The sequence below is a fragment of the Panthera onca genome, chromosome F1 (assembly GCF_046562875.1).
Source record: "Panthera onca isolate mPanOnc1 chromosome F1, mPanOnc1 haplotype 2, whole genome shotgun sequence".
NCBI classification, from domain to species: Eukaryota; Metazoa; Chordata; class Mammalia; order Carnivora; family Felidae; genus Panthera; species Panthera onca.
Genome location: NC_138355.1, coordinates 46325871 through 46348298, shown reverse-complemented (window position 1 = coordinate 46348298; position 22428 = coordinate 46325871). Strand labels below are relative to the sequence as shown.

The 22428-nt window shown below is 57.4% G+C and overlaps 1 protein-coding gene across 3 annotated transcripts; it reads left to right on the top strand.

Annotated features, from left to right (window-relative positions):
• The first annotated feature begins 13601 nt into the window (after nt 1-13601).
• Nucleotides 13602-21236, top strand: BLACAT1 (BLACAT1 overlapping LEMD1 locus). Of its 3 annotated transcripts, XM_078440564.2 has the most exons (3): nt 13602-13787; nt 14825-14970; nt 18111-21236. In XM_078440564.2, the coding sequence occupies exon 3, from the start codon at nt 18150-18152 to the stop codon at nt 18249-18251; it is 102 nt and encodes a 33-aa protein (XP_078296690.1). In that variant the 5' UTR covers nt 13602-13787; nt 14825-14970; nt 18111-18149; the 3' UTR covers nt 18252-21236. The 3 variants fall into 3 exon arrangements, 2 of the variants coding, with proteins under 2 accessions (XP_078296690.1, XP_060500257.3); XR_009613676.3 differs by lacking the exon at nt 18111-21236 and having other exon boundaries at nt 14865-17296; XM_060644274.3 differs by lacking the exon at nt 14825-14970.
• Nucleotides 21237-22428: the final 1192 nt, after the last annotated feature.

Here is a 22428-nt window from a genome sequence, read left to right as displayed (position 1 = left end):
TGGTGGGTATTATGAATCCCATTTGGAAGACAGGGGAACCATGACTCGGAAAGTCTAAGTGTGTTAGTAACAGTGGCAATTCCAACTGAAGTATGTGTGAATCCAAAGCCCATGCAGTTTCCGCTATAACATGTTCCCAGTGGGTTGTATCAGCATCTCCCAGCCCCCACCCCAGTCACTTGTTCACTCATTTCACAAGGTTCACTCATTCCACAAGGTTGGCTCTGCGCAGGGCCCTGTCCTAGGTGCTGAAGACATTCTCGTAGAGACAGGGGATCACCGAACCCCTACCCTCCTGGGGCTCACCAATGAGGAGAGGAGGCTGGCAAATACCTAAAATCTGGTGGAGAGAAGATGGGGAGCCATAAACTCTGCCTGGCCACAGCAACTGTATGTGGCACCAGGCAGGCCACTCCGTTTCTGACTCTCAGTTTCCTCATCTGTCTGTTGGAGATAAACTTAACTCACAGGGCTATTGTGAGAATCTAGGGATTATAAATGCAGAACTGCTTGGAAAGCATCCAATCTCAGCACATGGAAAGGAGTCTAGGCCAGTTCTAAGGACAGCTTCCCCATGTGAGGGCCACAGGTCACCGAATCACTGAATGACAGAGCAAATAGTGGTCCAAGCCTCTGAGAAGTGATACATTGAAGCAGGGCTGCCTTCGTCTATGTTCTTGGTTTTAGTGTTGTCTTTAGAAGGTACAGAGTTGGTCTGGTTGCAACAGACAGTGACTAGAAGCAAAATGGCTGTGGGTTATGGGGTTGGCCTAGAATGAGACATAACAGCATACAAGTGAGCCTCTTCCAGAACATTAAGCTGTGGGACATGGAGAAGTCTGCCCTGGGTTATATCTGTAAATACTAATCCAGGCAGCTCTCCTAGTTCTTCTCCGGCCCATCTCCCTCTCTGCAAGGTGGCAGATTACTTGCCTTCTAATGAGCCAGTTACCAGCAGCTCAAGGGCCTTTCTAGAAAGTTCTTTCTGCCCAGAACTCTTCCGTTGTCCTCCACCGCCCCCCCCCCCCCCATCACATCTTCACGTAGTTATCTCTTTTTCATCTTTTAGGGCTTGACTTAGATCTCATTTTCTCACACAAGCCTTTCTGGGCTCCCCAGAGGAGATTAAGAGCCCCTGCTATTTGCCCCTTCCCCCCTGTTTCTCTGATTAGCTCATATCACACCAGCCAGTGCCCATCTTGTCCACCAGACTGTCTGCTCCAGGGGGGTGGGCACCAAGCCCACTGGCTCAGCACAGAGCCTGGCACTTAAGACATGCTAAATTATTTGTTGAATGAATGGCTGAAGTTAGTCACTTCTGCCTCTGGGTTCAAAGTGGCCTGTGTATTGATATAGCACCTCTTGCACAGTTGTTATTTTATTTTATTTTGACGTGACTGTGTCATCTGAATCTTTCCCCTTTGTATTTCTGGTGCCTAGCCCATGTCACAGCACAGGGGTGGTCCTGCATGTTGCTGAATGAATGAATGAATGAATGCATTCTTGGCAGGGCGCTGCTTTGAACCAGAGCACATTTCCTTTGCAGTTAATGACCTGTCTTCCCAGGTGGGCCACGGAAAGGCTCAGGAAAGTGGGGAGCAAGATTCTGCCGGAGCTGGTGGGGCTGGACGGAGGAGAAAGCAAAGACCTGAGTGCCGTCTCCTCTTTGTCGTTACTGCCGGGTGGAGGGCAGGAGATGACTCTCAAGGAGGGGGACTTGGTCCTGGGAGGTATCCTCTCAGAGGGCTCCCCAAACTCTCAGGGACTGAGGTGGGCTTGGCTCAGGTGTCCGACCCCAGTGACCCCCCCCCCCCACCCCCCACGTCTTTCTCCTAGGAGAGGGGGTGAAACGAGAGAGGGGTGGGAGGGACTCTGAGATTTCCATCCTCTGGGCTTCTCTTTCTCAGTCTCTACGTCCCCAAGGCACCAGATTCGGGAGGGGAGAGGGGTCAGGCTGAGGCGGGCAGCGGGGGAGGGGCGGCGCGGACAGCCGGCCGGTGTCCTCTGGTGTCTGGAGCCAAGGCCCGGAGCTCTCGGCCCCCGCGAAGCGAGGAGAGCCGGAGCTGTGCGGTGAATGCAAAGAGCCGGGCGAGCTCCCAGCCCGGCGCCGCCGACGGCGTCCTCAGCCACAGCCCAATGAGAAGAGAGCAGATAATTTATTCTCTAATCCCGGTTCGGGTGCCCGGCGCTGGCGAGTGGCAGGGACTGGGGGGTGGGGGGGGGGGGTGGGTCTCCTCGTCCCCTCTCCCCCTCCCGCCGCCGCCCCCTCCCCGCCCCTGCGGGCTCCCGGCGCGCACACACACATTTCCTGACAATTAGCGAGCACACCTTGGCCGCGCGGCCTCCGGCGGCGCCGCAGCTTTTGTCTCCCGCCCGCCGGGCTGCGAGGCGCGGGCGCCCGGGCGCGAAGTTGCCGCCCCGACGCGCTGCCGGGGAATGCCGGCCGCAGCTGCCGTCGGACTGGCGCGGAGGGCGGGGTGGGCCGGGCACGCCGGCCCGGGGCTGGGGGGCTGCAAAAGAGAGGAGAAGAGAGAGAAAAGTAAGGCAGCGCTGCCCCCCTCTTCCTTTGTTATAACCCTGAGTGTGTGCAGGCGTGAGCGCGCGCGGGAGTGCCTGTGTGTGCACATACGTGTGCGTGCCTGTGTGTGCGCGCTCGTGTGCAAATGCGTGTCTGTGTGTGTGGGTCGGGACCGGCCCGGGGGGCGGCGGGACCCGAAGACGCGAGGCGGCTGGGCCTGAACGCGAGTTGAACCGCGTCCCGGGTCCTAAGCGCTCAGCCCCGGACTCGGGCGTGCGGGCAGGTAGCGGTCCCGCTCTTGCCCGCTGCTCAAAGGACTGAGCGCGGAGTTTGTTCACAGACGGGGAGCGTGCGGGAGGCGGGGAAGCACAGCGGCCCGGGCCGGGCCTGCGGGCGTGGGGGGGAAGGCGAGTCGCCGGCTGAAGGTCTGCCCCGACCGCAGGGGGCGCACGAGGGGGTCTCCGGGCCAGCGGTGCCGCGCCGACGCGGTTACGCGGCCCGCTTCCACCCGGGTGGGAGCTCGCTGGGGCCACTGCTAGCCCCGGGAGGGAGAGAGGCTGTGGAGGTGGATCTTGGGGCTATGCGGGGGGCGGGGGGGGGGGGGTGGTGGCGGCGAGACGAAGTCTGTCTAAATGCCAGTTCCCTGAAGTTCAGCGCATCGGTTGTCATATCATACCTTAATGCATATTTATGCTGCGCCGAAATAGGCTTCATAATTAACTCCCGGAGTCATCCGCAGAGGTTAAAGGGACCCCGAAGATTTGTGCATTGATTGGGTACCACGGCGGTGTGTGTGTGTGTGTGTGTGTGTGTGTGTGTGTGCGCGCGCGCGTGCGCGCGTGTGTGCGTGCGCCCCGTGCGAACCCATTGAGAAGAATAATTATTTTTCTCCACTGGAAGCTACAGCAGAGAATCAGACAAGGAGGGAAGAGAGAGAGAGAGAGAGAGGTTGGAGAGGGAGAGAGAGGTTGGAGAGGGAGAGAGAGAAAGAGACAAAGGAAGTGAGTGCGAGAGAGGAGACGGCTTAGCATCCGAACTGTGAGTACTGAGCGAAACCAAATAGGCAGAAAGTGCTGCGAGTCGGGGACCCCCTCGGCCGGGTTGAGGGCCGGGAGCAGCTGAGGAGGACTTGCTTCTTCGCCGAGGGGTTTGGCTGGGCGATGAGGGGTCCTTGAGGCATGGGCGGACTCCGGGATGCGGGTTCAGGCACTCACCTGAAAGCCAGCGCCAGCGCCGACCGGCTGCGGGCTGCGTCAACCGCAGCCCCAGGTCCGCCAAAGGGAAGCCCCCCCACCCCGCCCCCATTGCCTTTGTTCCTTATAAAGGTTTTTGCAGCTGGTAGGATTCAGGCGGGGGGGGGGGGGGAGTATGAGAGGGAGCTAGAGAGAAACCCGCTTTGGGTGCCTCCCCCCTTGCCTTCACCCCATGGTGTGGGGTTGGATGGGGACGGGGCTATAAATGAGGCAGGGATCAGGACTTTGTGACACCTGTGCATTTGTTTAGCACTAAGAAGGGAAAAGCCGAGGTGTCCGGTACCCCTGGGACAGTGGTCTTCAGGAGACCCCAGCCTGGGAGGCTGAGAGAAGCCATTTCTATGAGCAAAAACCACCAACTCTTGGCCCTGGGTCCTCTGCCCACCTCCCTTCTCAACCCTAGGGCCCTTGCACATCTAAGAGGGGCTGGAGCTGGAGGCCCGCCAGGGAGCGGGAGCCTTGGCTGGGTGGGGGCGGGGGAGGCATTTGTAGAGAGGATAGCTGCTCCCTTTCCTAAGAAAGGGTCCATGACAGGGTGCCCCTAGGGAACCGGGCTGGCCACCAGCCCCCGGCTCTACCAAACCTGTCAGGAGAGGGCGCCTGGGTGCCCAAGGGAGAGCCCTCCCTTCCTGACCGACATTCCACAGCCTCCCTTTGAAAACATAGTATCCTGCCCTCCTCCCCTCAACGGTCATTAACAAATTCCTCTTCAGGGCTGATTTTACTCTCTCCTGGTGATTCTTCAATGTACCTTTCTCTGGTGGTGAACAACTTGGCCCGACTTAAGCCTTAAAGAAGGGCTAACTTCAGAGGGAAATTCAGCCCTCTGAGGCTGGGATGGGAGCCCTAAGATCACAGAGCTCTGAACTGATTGTCCTTTAAGAAGCCCCCTTGGGGGCCAGTTTTGGTGGCCTGGAAACCCTGCTTGCATCCTTCAGGAGGACAAGGCTAAGGCTTGGGACTGGGAACAGTTTCTATCTGTCACTCGGTTCCAGCTCCCATCACCCTACTGGGGCCTAGCAGAGGAGAAAGAGGAAGATTCCGCTTACACACACACACACACACACACACACACACACACACACAAGAAGTGAATATCTATCCAGCTGGGCCACTCCTAAAAGCACTATGAGGAAGGAGGAACCCTCAAATAGGGAGAACCAAGTTCAGTGTAACCCCCAGGAGGTGGTATAAAGGCTCTGGGTGGTGGGGGAGACAGGGATCAGGGTGGCAGCGACTGCCCTGAATGCAATCCTATGCCTATGGGCCTGTCTTCCCACTGCACTGCCTGCTTGGTGGCTGACTTCCTGAGTGCTGTCTCCTGGTGCCTAGCACAGTGCCTGTCCCATTATTTGTGCCCAGGGCACGTTTGCTAAACGAACGGCCGTCCCCACGGACCTTCTCCCCACCCTTTATTTCTGCCTGCCTCTTCCTCTGAGAGGTACTCCGGAAGGGCTTGGGAGAGCCCAGCTGTGTAATTCTTTAGGCTGGGCTGCCGTTGCCCTATGTGGGTTTAGGGGGGCAGCGGAGGAAAGGAGTTGGGGAGGAATTGGGCCTGGGGAGAACATCAGAACATTTTGGAATTCATGAACTGCTCAGGTTGAAATGCATTGAGTTTGCCAATGACCCGTTGTATTTTTCTTTAACAGCATAACTGCTCTGAGAGGCAAAACTGTGGCCTGGGTCCTGTGTTTGGGGAGGCTGGATTCTGGTGACACAAGCACTTCCCTGGGTTCTTCTTCCTCCCACAGCCCGGTCCTGGAGCTTAGTAGAAATCAGATGCAGGGGCAGGAAGCGTCAAGGCTGGAGAGACACTCTTGCACGCTCCTTCCCCTTGGTCTCTCTCTGCCTTGATTTCCTGAGACAGCATGAGGTCTCCCTTCTCCCTTCTTCCCTAAGAGCCCAGGGACCCTGCCAGGCCTGGAGCTCCCTCTGTTTGCCCAGGAGGGCTCAGAGCTGAGGCTCCTGAGACAATTCTAGAAAACCCTTGGGAAAAAGGAAAATTCATGCCTGACCTCTCTGTGCTTTCTTGCTCAGTGGAGCCAGCCACTAAGAGGGAACCCGAGCTGGTTACGCTCTGGAGTATAGAGCCAGGAGCAGTGGGAGTTTGAGCCCTGGGGGAGGCTACTGAAGGGTCCAGAAATAGGGCACTCATCCTGTTTCAGTACAAGCACACCGCTAGCCCGGTTCAGGTCTGGAGGACCACGCACGGGAGACTGGCAGACCCATCTGGAACTAGTCTTCTCCTGGGTCGGTTCTGGGCCAGAGACTACACCCACTGGTCCATCCTAATTACAACTCCAAATCTAGGCATCTGTTTGGGGCAGAGGTAGCAGAACCGAATCCCTGAGGCTCCTCGGGAGTTTCAGCAGCGCCTCCCTCCTCGTGGTGAGTGGAGTCAGATGCCACCCACACCCACAACCTGCAGCAGCACAGGAGCCCTCCTCCCGGAGAGTACAGGCATGAGGGGGCTCCAGGCACACCAAGCCTGGAATATGGGAGAACCTGGATCTCTTGTCCTTGTTTCTAAGCTCATCAGCCATTCACGCATCTGTGTGTTCATTCATTCAACAAATGCATACCTGTATCATTCAGCCAACATCCTTAGAATAATGTGATATATACTTCCAGTTTAATCTCCTTCAGGTTGGTGTGGAGTGATGAGAGCCTCCCATTCAGAATCTTCCTAACATCCTGGTTTCCTGGCCCCCGTGAGCAAAGACGCAGAGTTGCTGGGCTCCAACCCCCACCCCCCCATCCCTAAAAGGTACCTAAGTCTGAGAAGCTCTGAGAGGAGATGTCAGCTCCAATGCTGACTCGTGAAATCTTGAAGTGGGATGAGACCTTAGATTTGCTCTATCTAGCTTCCTTCCGGGTGCAAAGATCCCTTCTACACTAGTAGACCATTTATTGGGCACCTCCTGTGCGCCTGGCTGTGGGTCTGAGAAGGGGTTGACCACCTTGTGTTTGACTTCTTCCGGGGTCAGGGAGCCCGCTGGCTCCTTTTGGAGTAGCTCTGGGTCTTCAGTCCTTTCTTGAGCTGAGCCCAGGCTGGTCCCCTGACTCCCTCCATCTGTGGCTTTCTCTTCTATGGACAGCAGGGTGAATGGCTGGCTAGCCCCATCCCCACTCCTCTCCTTGCAAAGGAGTGCTCCCCCATCGGGCTCATCCTTAGCCGGAACCATCTGCAACCTCAGTGACCAGACTTAGGCTGAGGTTCAGGTTGACTGCGTGCCCTCGAAGGGCATAGCGGGACCCTAAAAAGGCAGTCGCTGCAGCCTGTTCCCCAGTGGAAGAGGCTTCAGTATCCAGGCTGGCCCTCTGTTCTCCCGTAGGTGTGTAGGAACAGAGGGGCTACTACTGGAGAGGGAGGGCACACAGCAGGAGCTGGGGAGTGTCTCTGCCCTCCAGTCATTCAGACAGACCCTGAGGGGAACTATAGGAGGCCAGGGATACCTCTCTAAGAGCAACCCTCCCCGCCTGCCTGCCTCTGTAAGCCTCAGTTTTCTCATGTACTAAATGGGAATAATAGTGTTTACATTACTGAGTGGTTATACGCAACAGGGACCTAGCGCGTGCGTGACATAGTTTTTCACTCCATTAAGTATCAGTTCCTGTCCCTTTCTCCTCTGTGATTTCTCTTATGTTTCCATCTGCTGTCAACTCCATGCCCCTTTCACTGTCAGCGTTTTCTGCTCTGTCTCTCCCAGTTCCGGCTCCTTCCTCCTCGGTCTCCCACCTCCTCCTCGCACTCTCTCCTGGTCGCCCCTGCCCCTCCCCCACCTCCTGCCAGGGGCAGGTGGCAGGGCCAGGCTGAAAGCACGGGGCGGGAAGGTGGCTGTCTTGGCTTCTCATTAGAGGCCCAAGAATGTGTAGAGTCATGAGGGACAATGAGAGCCAGCGGCAGGAAGAATGGGGCCTCTGTCCGGGCAAGAGAAACTTTCCCCAATTCTGAGCTCAGCTGAGTGGGAGTACCTGAGGGCCAGGATGGGGTGGGGAGGAGGCCGCAGGTGGGGGGCATGGGGAGGGGGGCTGGCAGAGCTCTCCGGAGCCGGCCACCATGGAAATTCTTAGCATCTGCTGGCATTTTGGGGGAGAGCTCAGACCTCAAAGGTGACTGCCTCTCTCCCTGGGAACAGGGCTGGGGAAGCCAGAGAGAGAATGTGCCAGTGGGCTGCCTTGGCCCTAGCTCTCAGCCCCCCAGCAGAGCTGCAGAAGGTTTGGGGGGTGACTCCAGAGGAGACAGGAATAGTGGGGGTGGCCCCAGCTTGAGGTGGGTCCTTAGGGTCCTCGCCTTTCACTTAGGGTTCTCGCCTCCAAATTCTCAGGATTGGAGGAAGCAGAGGAGGCTGGGCTACCTGACCTGCTTCCCCTTCTTCCACATTCCAAGGAGATCTGGCCTGGCCGTTGCCTAAGACCAGACGGATGTTCTCTCCCCTCACTCCCCGGTTTCTGGCCCCAGAAACACCTTGGAGAGACGCCGCCCTTTCTGGGGCTTACTTGGGGCCTGTCGGTGGGCTGGGGCTGGCGGCGCTGAGCCTTTCAGGTGCCCAGGGCCGGGAATCTGAGGGAAGAACCAGGTGAGGGTGGGTGGAGGGGCCAGATCTGAGCCGGTGCATGGACCTTCAAACAAGTGCGGGAGTGCAGGGTATGGAGGGACACAGGGTGGGGGCGTGAGCGAGGGGAGGAACAGGGGCTTCAGAGATGGGGAGGGGCAGCGAGGCAGGAGAGGGGGCCTCTGGGGAGCCGCCTCAGGTCTCCTGCCAAAAAAATGAACCATAAAAAAGCTGGAGGGGAGCAGCAGGGGAAGGAAGGAGAGAAAGGAGATGGGGAGGAAGGGAGGGGAGGAACAGCCCCTTCACACCAATAGCCCGGCAGGGGGACGTGAGTAATACATGGCTGGTTCAGAGGGAGTGAGATCAAAAGCGAGTAGATACAAGAGGTTTGTGCTTCACCGACCAGACAGCCAGAGGCTCAATGAGACCTTTGTTACCCAGGCCCAAGTCAGGGTTGAAGGAATACCTGACCTCCCTCGCCGGCCCAGCCCACCCTCACCCTACCGGCCACCGGGCTGGGGGAGGGGCGAGCCAGGCCTTCTCAGTGAGTCAAGTGGGAGTTGGGCACCGCTCAGACCCCGGCTGGTGGGCGGGAAGAAGGAGGAGGCCTGCCCTGGCTGGGTGTGGAGCTTCTGGGGGTAAGTGGAGGAGTGAGTGGCTGCCTGGAAGGCAGGGAGACTGCCAGGGCCAGGGGGCCCGCCAGGTGAGCCGTCCCTTGGACCCCGGCCCCAGTGGCCCTTGGGAGGGGACCGAGGGCATTCTGCTTGGAGCCCACGGTTCTTTGCAGGTCCTGAGTCTGGGACGTGGGGGCCCACGGGAGAGGGAGGCAAGGGAGAACCAGAGGTTTCTGGGGTTGGGGCGGTGACCAGAAGTTCAGGGACGTTGGAGGGTGTCCAGCAGCTTGACCCGTAGGTTGGATAAGACGTGTGTGAGTGAGTGTGTGCATACACCCTGTTGCTGCTGGAGTGTGGGAAGCCCAGTTAAAGGAGGTCGGTCCAGCTGGAGTCCTGAAGAGAACAGTGAGCCTGCCCCTGGGGCGAAGGACACCGCTGCTCCCTGGCAGGGACACGGCCTGATGTGGGCCTAAGACCTCTGATTTTCTCCTTGGGGTCTGAAATCCCCTGAGGCTTCCTGAAACCTGGAGTCCCCTGAACTCCTGTCCCCCGAGGCTGATGCTTGCCCACAACTGACCCATCAAGGGACAGGGAAGTAGGAGACAGTCCTTATGTTTAGAGCACGTCTTTTCCAGGGTCCTGAGACCTTGGTTCCCCTCCACTCAGCTCTGCCCTGAGCCCTGGCCATGCCCAGGTATATCCTGTCAACGAGAGAGGGAGAGCACCAAGCACCCGCTCCCACAGCATCGCCCAGGGATGGGTCCAAAGCAGGCCGCCCTCAGCTGGTGGGGCTTTCAAGTTCTGGCCCTTTTCCTGCCTCCACGTGGGTCTGAAAAGAAGGCCCTGCTTTCCTCTAAACCACATGAGAACAGGTATAGTTGTAGTCACGCTGACCACTCGAGGCAGTGTGGGCCAGCCCCCCACCTTGGGGGTGCTCAAGAAACTTGTTCGCCCCTCTGAAGAATAGAACCTCTGGTTCTCCTTTGCCTTCCATTCCCGGGGGCCCCCAAAGCCCACACTCAGGCCTTCATCTTAGCTCTCCTTTACCCACACCCTCCTTTGCCCTCTCTGCTTCCTGTGGTTGGACTAGGAAGGGTTAAGCTTTGTAAGGAGAGAGTCTAATATGGGGCTGGCCCTGGGCACTGGCTGCAGTATCATTGAAAAGATCCGGCCTTACTGTCTCTCTCTGGGAGGGGGTAGTTAAGGACCCGGAGCAGGGGGCTGGAGGCTAATTAAGGGAATTTGAGGAGGTCCTTTATGGCCAGGAAGCTACCCCTCCTCATACCCCGGAGTGAGGCCCATTGTGTGGGGACTTTGTGGGGCCAGAACTGGAAACTCATTACTGGGAAGGCTTTAATGCTGGGGCCAGGGCAGGTGGTGGGGGATGGTGAGAGAATGTAACCTGGGGGGCCCAGTACCTCGAGGGTGGCAGTGTGGGTGGGAAGGGTTGGTGGGAAGAGGAGGGAGGGCTCCCCAGGTACCCCCAGCTCCCCGCATCCTTTTGAGATTCCCACCGCTGGACCCCCTCGGCTCTGCTGTGGCCTATGGCTTTTCATTCCTATGTGATTGCTGTTTCTAATTCATGTAGGGCTAAAAGCCATGGGCTACAGTGAGGGGCGTGCTCCTTCTGAGATCTGCACCTCCCTCCCCACAGGACCAGGCTGGGAGCCAGCCACAAAGGGGGCACCAGGAGAGGTTTCCACTTGGGGATGGGGCCTGCAGGGGATCTGGTAACCTGGGGTCTGGGGCCAAGGCTGTGTGAGCTGGGCCAAGTCACTTCCCCTCTCTGGGCCTGGTCTCTCACTCCGAAATGAAGAGGCTGAACTGGTGATTCCAGAGGGAGATTCCTTCTGAGGATGGAGACACATTCAGGGGGTGCTGAGGTCTGTAAGTTGGTTTCCTCCCCCCACCCCCTTGCCATGTTATTGAGGACTGGCTCATGCTCAGAGATTTGGGGGCTGGAGTCAAGGGCATGGGACCACACAGCCCTCCGGCCTTCACTCAGTGCCCCCAGGACAGCCTGTGCTTCTCGGCCTTGCTCACTTCTCTGTGGTCAGCTCGGAATCCACAGCCTTCTCTGTGTAAGAGAGATCTCGGGACTTCTCAGTGGTTGAAACGGGAGAACTCAGGCCGGCCACTCAGGGAGAGGAGGTTCAGTAGCGTGAAACTAGGAAGGCAGCCTCTCCCCGTGGGCTGCGAGATGGAGTCTGGGGTTGCTAGCGCCTGGTCTGCTACCCCATCCTGGCATTTGTCACCCTCTCCCTGGATCTGGGAACAAGTACCTCCTCTCCCTATCCCGCACCGTCTGCCACTTACCTTGCCCGACTTCCCAGGCCTGTTCTCCCTCTCCCGTTCCTGTCCTACCCCCTAACTCCCATGCAGATCTGCATCTGCCTAACTCCATCCCAGCCCTCCTGGAAGGCTCCAGCTGATGGAAATACGGCGGGCAATCTGGCTGGAGCAGCCGTGGAAGCACCCTCGCCTCCCCTCCAAGCCCCCCAGTCTGTCTAAGACAGACCACTAAAGAATCAGAGGGTACGGTAGTTGGTGTTGAGAACCAGGAGGCAAGTTACTTACAATGTCTCGGAGCCCTTCATCTCCCTGGCCAGCATTCGCCTAGTGTTGGCTCTGTGCCAGGCAAGATTCTATCCGTCTTACCTGTGCTCATTTAATCCTGGAAACAACTCTTAAGAACAAAGTACTGTGATTATCCCATTTTACTTTGGGAGATCTGAGGCAGAAGGGAGCCAAGAAACGAGCCCAAGTTCATAGGGCTAGTAAGGGGCAGAGGCAGTGATTTGAACCTGGATTCTTACCACATCGTGCTGGATGTGGGGAGAGCCAACAAGTTGGCATGGGAGAGCACTCTGGAAGCTGGAAAGTGCTGGATGCATGTCCACAAACTGGCTCCGTGGCCCAACTCTAACCATCCTTCGTCCATCGCTGGTTTTCCTTTTCCAGCAACAGCAGAGGGGGAGAAAATCAAAACAATAGGAGAAGCAAAGAGAAAGCCCAAGCCAGCTGGGTTTTTGCTGGGGCTGCTCCAAGCCACTTCCCCTCTCGCCCCAGCTTCGGTGGTGCAAGGAACAGGGATGAGACTTGCCGGGCGTTCTCACTTTCCCTCTGGGTCCTCTTGCCCAGAGATCAGAGGTGGCTACCACCTTTCCCCACCTCCCTCCTCATCCAGCTGCCCCTGGCTCCGAATGAGCCTATCCTCTGTTCCTTCCTCTGTGCGAGGACATCCAGGCACCCGACTTGCTCCCCTTAGCTTCCGGATCTAATGGGCAAGTCAGGTTGGAACAGCGCCCCCTTCCTGTCTCTGCAACTGGGTCCCTCACAGGAATCCTGTTGCACGGTTTGCCAGGGAGTCCCCCGCAATGGGCTGGGCCTAGAGGAAGGGAACAGGGGACCATGCCAGATTTTACCTCCGAAAAGCTCCCGCAAGGCAAGGCTCTGAGGAGCCGCTGCTGGGCACACGTTTGTCGAATGAATTGTGAACTGGGAGAAAAGGCGGGTGGGGTAAAAGCAGTAAGTTGCCACAAACAGGGACACAGAGCAAGCCCACCCTTCCTGGGCCTGGGCCTAGGGTGCTTCTGGGGTTACAAGGTTGCAGCTTCTCTCTGTTCTTTGCCTCTTGGCCACTGCCAGTGGTGCAGGCCTGGCAGAGATATGTAATTATATGTTTCACATAATTGTTAAACTGCATTGAATAGGCAAGCTGGCCTCATGCCCTTTCTCCCTGGAGGATTCACGGATCAGAGGGCTGCATCTATCCTGTTCCCTGCCTGCAGACAGCTGAAACCAAAAATATTCTGAACCTCAGTCTTTTTCACAGTCCTCAGAGCTACCCCAGCATAAGCCCTCCCCCTTTGAGAGAGTGGGCCCACACTTAACAACACAGATTCAAGTGAATCTCTCCGGTTGTATTTGCCCTGTTTTTAGTGGAAGTGGAGTTTCACTGCTAAAAGTCTGCTCCTTTTAAGCGCAGACTGTTGAAAGAAAAAATCTCTGTCCCATCATTAGAAGGGGATAGCACGGACCATTGGCCTCTGGAAGACCTTCTAGCACGGATGGCCTGGACCGCCGCGTTCCCAGCTTCTGCTGAATGTTAAGCTGAAGACCCTAGTCATGCTTCCGATGACTCTTTAGATAGGCCAGCCTCTGCCAAGCGGTGGGCCTCCTGGAAGGCCCAGGGCATAAAAACACGTCAAGACTGTTAGTGCTCTGACCCTTCCAGCTCCCATGGCGCCTGAGTCCCCCGGAAGCATCGGTGAATGCCTGTTTGTCCTAGAAGTCTCGGAAAGGTGGGAGGAGCGTCCCCGCTTTCTCCATAGGTGGGCAAGCGAGAAATGAGGGGGGGCTGGCCCGGAAGCCCTCAAAGGCAGAGAGGACCTTGGCTCCAGATTCCAAGGAGTTCAGTCAGCCAGAGGCTGGAAGTCAGTCTCAAGCAGGCCAAGAAGGAGTTAACCTCCAAGGAGAATGAGGGCTTCTCCCAGACCGGAGGCCTGTGCCCAGCTTCGCCTCTGCCAACTCCGGGAAGAAGTCCTGGGATCTGTAGTTTGTGCCACCACCCACCCCTGGCCTGCCTGTTTATCAACAACGTCTTGGGGACTACAGTTCCCAGAAACCTGCAGAGGCCAGGCTTTGGGGGAAGGGGTGGGGTGTGAGGCTCGGTGGCAGCAGGAGGGAGAGGGAGGAGGTGGGGAGAGAAAACCCAATTCACCCCCTTCCTTTTTAATTCTTTCTCCTGGTGTGTCTGCTCCACCGCCCGAGCTAATCCCCCAAATCCGGTCTCCTAAGCCGCAGCTGCTTTCCTTCGCAGTGATGAATGGCTCGGGGAGGGAAGGTGAATTCATATTTTAATTACTGAGGCGCGGTGCTAAGGGGCGCTGGGGAGGGGGCGGGGGTTCAGCATTGTTCTGGAGGCGCGCTGGGCCACTTCTCCTTTGCCCTTTACCTGGGGTGGGGGTGGGGCAGAGTGAGGCTGGGGGGCGCCTTCTCCGCCGCCACTCTGCTTCTGCTTTGGGAGGTGAGGTGAGGGGGGTGGGAGGGAAGACCTCTCTCTCCCTTCTTTTTTGTTTGGCAGAGGATTCCAGGCATGTCCCAACACTTGTAAATATCTCCCTACCCTTCCAGCCCACACTGCCGTCCACTTTGGTGGAGGACATTGCCCAAATCCGAGGCACTTAGGAGTTCCTGGTCTGCCAGCATGAAGCCGTGGCTGTCTCCTCCCCTAGTGTCTAGATTGCTCTGGGACCCTCTCTCTCTTGGTCCCTCCAACGTGTTCAAGCCGTCTCTGACCCACTGCCCCAGTTTGGCTGGACGTACTAGGGCTGGGCCCCCCCCCCCCCCCCCCCGGGAGGGTGCCTGGTATAGAAAGGAGAAGCAGGGTTGAGGGACAGGGGAAGGGGTCAACAGGAAGGCTGGGAACCCCCTGGTGGTTGGGGATGATGAGCTGTGGGTTCACACCTCAGCTCGGCTCCCACAGAGCTGGCCAAGCAGAGCCTCTTTCTCGCCTCCATACCCCAGATCATCTCAGATCTGAGCTGGGGACAAAGGCCAGAGAGGAGGATGGGGAATACATCCAAGCCACCAGCTTGCAGTCAGATGCAGCCAACTGTGAGTTAGCGGGGGGGTCTGTCCGGTGTCCACCTTCCTTTCCTTCCTATGCTGAGTTGATGGGGGCCATCTTTCTATCCCTTAGCCTCTCCTGGGCTAGAGGCACGGAAGCTGAGGCCGGAGGGGAAGCTGCAGGATGGGAGGGGAAGTTTCCATCATGAACACAGATAAGTAGGGGCTGCCTCCAGGCGCTGGTCCACTTGCTTCATTGAAACTCTGCACTCTGCCCATTTCAGACACTCAAAACCCTTTCTCCTCAAGTAGACAGAGCAGGAGGAAGTTCATCAGGACCTACCTTTTCCAGGAAGCCCTCCTGTTGGTGCTGAGACACTCTGCAAAGTGTGAAGGGATCAAGGCAGTGTGGGCAAAGCAGAGAGAGACGTGGAGGCACAGCCCCGACAGCTCCCCAGGTACCTGCCAGCATCGCAGAGGGATCCTGAAGGCTGAGTGGGACCCCGAGCAGGAGAGATAACCCTGGAATGGGAAGGTGTTCTCTACTCCACAGCTCCCCACTTTGGGGACCGTCCCAGGGACCTGTATCATGCACAGAGCCCAGACTGCTTTCAGGGCTTGGAGTCCCACTCCTTATAGGGAAGACGACCTTGTCGGGCCCTGGTAGGGAAGGCAGAGGACAATCAGAGCACTTTATATATCAAAGATATATATATTGGCTTCATCCAACCCTCTGGAAACTCTGATGTGTAGGTCCTGGTTCCTCCAACCTCTAGCCCCAAACTTCCCCACAGTTAGCAAAAAAGGCAGGATTTTCTCATCTCTCCTAAAGGACCTTGGGGAGGAACGGTCACTTCAGGGGGTACACTTTGCTGGGGTTTTCTAAAAGATTTTTTTGAAGTGTATTTACTTATTTTGAGAGAGAGAGAGAACATGCGCGTGCATGTGCACAAGCGAGGGAGGGAGAGAGAGAATCCTCAGCAGGCTCCACACTGTTCAGTGCAGAGCCTGACTCTGGGCTCGGACCCACGAACCGTGAGATCGTGACCTGAGCGGAAGTCAAGAGTTGGATGCTTAACCAACTGAACCACCCAGGCACCCCCACTTTTACTGTTTTTTTGGAAAGAGCAGACATTAGAGGGGAAGTATGGTAGGGAGAAAAGAGGATCTATGCACCTTGGGGCCAGAGACCCTGAGCTGCGCCTGGACCCAGACTTGGGGTGGGAGAGTCATGGTCAAAGCGACTTGCCTGGCTTGTTTCAACTACGAATTCCTTCCCCAGATCAGCTTTGTTGGGCCTACTGACTTCTCCCCACGTATTTTTTCCTGTAGAGGAAATGCTGTGTCGATAGTACCCTTGACATACATCCCCCTAAGCAAAGGAAGTGGATGCATTACAATTACTGACTACAAGGAAACCCACCTGTTCTCCCTCCCGTCTTCCTGATCAGACCAGGATTTCTAGTGCCCTTCTGGCCCTTTAGGTAACCCCTTGGTACACTGAGATGAGGAAGTGAAAGCCCAGAGAGGCACGGCCACTTGCCAGGGTGACACAGCATGCCGGCGTCAGAGCCAAGAATAGAGCCCAGGCCATCTAAGCCCCAGTTTAGATCCCAGTCTCTCTAGGTTTGTCACGGGAGGGATCCAGAGATAGCTGCAGGAGATAGATCTAGAAATACGGTCGTTGCGTCCCGGCTCTGTCTATATATATCCTGGAGATTGCTCTCTGCTCTCTATATATACTCCAGGAGAGTGGGTATGTGGAGGATGCTGGAAATCGGGTGATTAAATGGCCAGTCTACCTACCCATGCTGACTCAGGCTGGGCCTCCTGCCCACCCAGCTGGCCATTGGAAATGCACTGCACCTATTAATTACAGTCATTAGCTGTATTACCAGGACACTTGGAGGGTAAGGGAGGGGAGAATCCTGATAGGACCCGGCTCCACTGTGGGCACCGCGCTTGGTGAGGGCCTGCCAGCCGGGGCCCTCTGCTCGGCCTGCGAAAACGCGAAGTTTGTCCAAAGGAGCAATGTTGGCCAAACCTGTGGAACTGTCCAGAGAGCCGTCGCCTGGGCCTTGCCAGGTTCCTCAAATACAGGGGGACCACCCGATGCAGGGCCGGGCCGGGGACATCCCTCACGCTTCCTGATTCCTGACTTCGGCATAGCCCCACACCTCCCTCCTTCCTCTCAGCATTTGGGCTGCCCCCCAAATTCTTCCTAAAGAGAAAAATGATCCAAACCAGGCCTAGGATGGGAGCCTGACCTCCACGCAAAGTGCTGTCTTGGTGCCCAGCTGCTCTGCTTCGGCCGACTTGAGTATACATCTGCTCCCTCCAGGGCAGGCTAGGGGCAGAGGAAGGGCAGAGAAGCGAGCTGGAGGACTCTGCAGGGTGGGCACCCACCTCCTGAAGCCTGCTCCCAGCCCTAGCCAGACTGCCCCCGCTCCCAGAGGAGCGCCCGCCTCCAGTGCTGGGTGCCCGGGCACCGTGTCAGCCGGGAGTGGAGATAACATGCCGAGCCGGGGCGAACCCAGCCTCAGCCTCTATCTCAGCCTTTCCTGCCAGGGAAGAAACTATATCTTTACCCTTATGTACCTACCTCCCCACCCCGTTGCCCAGCATAGCTGCTCAATAAAATAGCCTGTTGGCTAAAAGAATTCTCCGCTGTCTGTTCTCTGCACGAGGAGGACCGGGATTTGTGCTGCTCTGAGCAAAGAAAGTCCATTCTGTTTTCTATAGGTTTCCTGAAGGGTATTAAGCAGATGGGGGCTGCGAGGAAAGGGGGGGACCCCGTGACTCAGTTCCAGGTGTCAAGGTCAAGGCTGTTGGATGCAGGCCTACAAAGTCCCACATTTGTTTATTTGTTTGTTTGTTTTTTAACGTTTTTATTTATTTCTGAGACAGAGAGAGACAGAGCATGAACGGGGAGGGGCAGAGAGAAAGGGAGACACAGAATCAGAAGCAGGCTCCAGGCTCTGAGCCATCAGCCCAGAGCCCGACGCGGGGCTCGAACTCACGGACCGCGAGATCGTGACCTGAGCTGAAGTTGGACGCTTAACCGACTGAGCCACCCAGGTGCCCCCAAAGTCCCGCATTTGGATCATTGGACTGTGTGACCTAGAGGAGCAAGTGGAAGCCCCCACCCCTAACCCGGGTCAGGTGGCACGGAGCTTCCTTTGGGCCGGCTTGCTTCCTGTTCCCCAACCACAGGTGTGTGGTGGTGGGGTGAGGCAGAGCGGGCAGGAGAGGAACAAAGGCAGCAGTAGCTGGGGCTCCCTCTTCCCCACCCAGGACTCACCCAGGCTCCGATTTGAGGAATGACATCAGCTCCACAGAGATCCGGAAATGCTGAACTTTTCACAGAGGCTGTTTGTTTGATGCCTGTCCCACCCCCACCCCCACCCCCACCCCCACCCCCCCAACCTGTGTGAGAGGTTTGGCAGGGCCTGGCAGGCTCAGGGAGTGGTGGTGGCTGGCCAGATCCGGAGGGCTCTGGGAACGTTAACCCCAGCTTGCATCTCTCTCTCTCTCTCTCTCTCTCTCTCTCTCTCTTGCCTCCCTCCTGCCCCTCTTCCTCCCCTGCCTCTCCCTGCAGATCTTCTCCGGTGAGCATCCCCCCACCCTGGCCCAGGGCATGCCCCAGTTCACTTTTGCCTGCTTCTGTGGCCTCCACGGCTTCTGCAAGATGAAGAGGAAGAAGGAGGAAGTTCACAGAGAGCGGGAAACGGCTGTGTGAGCTGGACCGGGGCCCCTTCTGCAGCCTCCAGCAGGTTCCAGACCTGAGGGCGCGCCCACCTCTGGAAGGACCCTCCTGGCCGAGAAGCCTCGGAGCAGCCCCAGGAGTGAAACTTCTTTCCTGCCCTCAGGGCTCCAAGCCCTCCACTCAGGGTGACTCTTCGGCTGAGGGATGTGCCGCCTTGGTGGGCTAGGAGCGCTGCTCCTGGATAGGAAACTGGACCTCCCGGCAGCCCCCACGCCGGGGGAGGCCTCAGGCAGGCCGGGCCGAGTGGAGGTGTAAGAGGATCCCCCCTCCAAAGCCAGGATGCAGTCTCTCCTGGGAGCCCGGGACTTGAGGCAGGAGCCTCTCCGGAGGAGCATCCCTGAGAGAGGGGTCCTTTCCTGTCCCCTCCCAGCATTCTCCTGGGCCAGGTGGAGCCAGGACCAAGGCGGGCAGCCGGGTTGGGAGTCGGATGGCAGAGTCAGGACAGGGAGAGGCAGGCAACATCCTCGTGGCAGGAGGCCAGCTCGGTGTCCCCTGGGCGCCTCCCTCTCCCGCACTCCAGAAGGCAGCTTTCTCTCCAGGCCTGGCCTCGCAGACCCTCTGACCCCTGGCACACCTCCTTGCAGCAGCACGGATGTGGGGGCCTGTTTCCCAGGCCCCGACTCCCCTTCTTGGGAACTGTCATCCAGGACCAGACTGTGGGGCCCCCTTCCTGGACTGTGCCGTGTCCTCCCTTTATTCTCCTGTCTCCTCGCCTTGCCCACCTGCCTCTACTTTCTCTTCTCAGAAGCCATAGAGAGGGAAGGGCTTGCATGTTGTGCCTTTGGGGGAAACAGGGTAGAGGGACCCTCTAGGACCTGCCTCGCCTTTTCCCCCTAATCTCTCCACTCCCCTCAATCTTCCAGGGTCAGTCTCAGCCCCCTCTCCCAGCCTATTTCCAGCCGGTAAGAAGCAGACAAAACCCCCTTTCCTTCTTCCTTCCTTCCCTCCTCCCTCCTCCCATGTGATCTAACTTACCCTTCTGTCACAGTGCCCGAACCTCTCGGGTGCTAGAGGGTCACACGGGCAGCAATGGCAGTGGCAGAGACACTTTGGGCAGATTCAGTAACTTTAGCAAGTCTGCCCTCTCCTTCAGCACAGAACAGGTCAGCCCAGGAACAGAGTCAGATGCCCGGTAGCCTCCAGGGACAGAATATTCTTTCTGACAGTTAACAGGTGGGCTAGGGAGAGGAGGTCAGGATCCCAGGACGGAAGGTGGGGCTGTGTGCCCTTTTCCTTGGAATGTGCCTCTCTGGGCAGTCGGGGAGGGCAGACGACCACCTGCGCTGGTTCATCCGGAACCTGGGAGAAGCAAAGGCACATCCCGTCCTCGCAGCTTTTCTTTGCCTGTCCAGCTCATGCCCCATGCTCAGGGGCATTTCCTGAGCTTCCGGCAGATTTGGTGGGAGACAGGTCATCTTTGTGAAGCCAGAGCACCGCTTAGGATCCCTCTCCTCCCATCCTCCAACCACCTCCTTTGCCCCTAGCACCCAGCCCCAGACCTGTACAATCTGTTAGTTCCTTTTATATCCAAAGAACTATAAACAGAAGTCCTTCCCTCAAGGAAACAGCAATAAAGGCCAGTGGGGTCACAAGGGACAGAGGAAAAGCTCCCCGGTTCTTTGGCCTCTTGGACGGTAGAGGCCTTGGAAGAAGCAGAGATGGGCAGAAAACGCTTTCAAGGGTACCTTGATCAGGCGGCAGGGGAGCCCGCCTGGAGGGCATGTGTGTCCCTAGCGGTGGCCTGTGAGGCTGCAGGCTTAGAGAAGCCACTCTTGCGGTGGAGGATGAAATTGTATCCCTGGAACCTCAGAGGTGTTGGGTGTTAGGTCCTGACCACATGGGCTCACCCGGAGGAAAGGTCAGGAGAGGTGGCGAAGGAGGGTTTTGCCCCTGCGTACCTCTCGGGGCTCGGCAGCGATGTCTGCTGCAGGGGTCTGGCAGTAAGCCCGTCCAGAGAGCTTCTTCCCCCGGGGAGAACTCCTTTGACTCCAAAGGGATACCGGATATCTGGAGCCCCTGCTAGGGGAGCATGGGAGAGGTCCCAAGGTCAGGGCATCACTGGTCTGAGTGGAGGGCTAGCCGTGCCTGCAGACAGCAGCCCGTGGCCCCTCCTTCATCCAGGGTGAAGGTGGGGGCAAATGCCTTGCTGAGTAGGAGGCGGCAACAGCTTTGAGCCATACCCACCCCTCGTCCCACCGTCCCTCCCTCGGTCTCCTTCTCAGGGAAATGGTGACTTGGCTCCTCTCAGCGCCTGGAGCCGATCTGGAGACCTGTTCCTGCCCGTCTGCCTCTGGGTGAGCCCAGGGGAGAGGTTTCATCCAAAAATGCAGAAGCAGCCCTCGTGTCCACAGACCGTGCGCCCCAGGCCTCTGGCTCACAGTCCAGGCTTCTCTTTCTTCTGTTTCTTTTGGGGCATCGAGGTCTGGCCACCCCGTTTATTGCCCTGCCCTGAGGCTCCTCCCCAGAGGACAGGTTGGACCATTTTGCCCTCCCCGTTCCTAATTCCCTCCACCCCACAGTTATCTCCCAGACTCTACCTTGAGGAGGGGGACGGGAACTCCTGGGTGGAGGAAGGGGGCACAAGAGTCGATGGTTCTGGAATGAGGCGGGCCTCTCCTTCTTGCTGTGTGGCACTGAGTCCTTGCTGGAGGGCGGGAGGCTCTGGGCCTCAGTTTTCCCCTCTTGTGTTGCGGGCTGTTGAATGGGGGATAAAGAAACGTGAGGGGTGCATGAGGTTCTTGTGACTCGAATGTTGTCTGGGGCCGGGCCCTGGGGACCCCAAAGGGCTTCTTGAAGTCTTTTATTTTATTTTATTTTATTTTAGTAGAATATCATTTCCTTCTCCACTCCCAGGGAAGGGCTTTTTGGATGTTGCAGGAGTCAACAGAAATATATACAGAGATTGTTATTTTTGAAACAAATAAAAAGAGCAATAATTTAACTGAAATATGCACGAAGTACCACAGTGGATGCAAAGGGCATTGAGCTGGGAACCAGATCTCCTGGGTTCCGGCCCTGCTGCTTAGACACTGATGACAGTGTGATCTTAGGCTAATCATGTCCTATTTCTGGGACTCAGTCTCCTCCCACCAACGTCCTCTAAGTACCCCCCATCAGAGGCCAGGACTCTGTGGCCCTGGGCAGTCGAGCCTCAGTGGGGCTCAGGGCTGAGGAGGCACAGGGGTTGTAGTCTCCTGGGCTCCGTGTCTGCAGCTCCGTGTGGGGAGGGCAGGTGGAAGCCGTATGGCAGGTCTAGGCAATGGCGGGGGTGGTGACAGGGACAGCCAAGGCACCCATAGCTTCCGCTCGAACCCTCCCCCAGGGCCCCAAGCAGTTCTGCCTCTCCTCCTTCCTGCAGCCGGGCCTGTCTAGGCCACCTCAGGTGCCGCTTTTGTGCACATTCTCTTACACACACACACTCCACCCCTGGCAGATGGGATCTCAGAGGACCAGCTCGGGGCCCTGGCTCTGTAACCCATGGGCTCCCCTCTACCCAGCTGCTGGTGAGCCCGTCTCCAAGCTGCTCGAGCCACCCCACCTCACTACCTTGCCTTCTGCAAGGGGAAGTCAGGCTGCAATCTGCCCGGCCTGCAGAATGAATGTGCATTTCTCCGGTGGGTTGGGATGTGCCCGTGGTGGGATGGGCTGATGACTGGCCGCCGTTGGATGGACAGCTGCCACCCGCAGGTTCCCAGTGCTCCACCATGGCTGGCTCCTGACCTCAGTAACTTGCCTCCTCTCTCCCGGACTCTATAAAAGGTGGTAAGAAGACTCATTTCCTCCCCACCTCATAGGAAGGCACTCATTACAAGGGCACTTTGTATCAGATGTGCCTAGATGAGCTTGAACTTTTGGAGGCAAACACTTGGTTTACAACGATGAAGATGGGCTTTCACCAGAGAAGGAAACTTCTGGCTGCTGCATTTGGGGGGCTCCCGGCAGGCTGATCCAGAAAGCCTGGTGTCCACCCTGGAGGTGGCTGCTGTGCCCAGCAGGTGACGGGGCTGACAACACCATCAAAACCAAGAACCAGAATCTGTTCTCTCAAAGAACAAACGCTCCATCCCTCTGACACAAAAGCAAGAGCATGAGAGAGCTGTCACCACCATCACCCTGTTCCCAATACAAACAGCATCCTAAGCCTACGTGG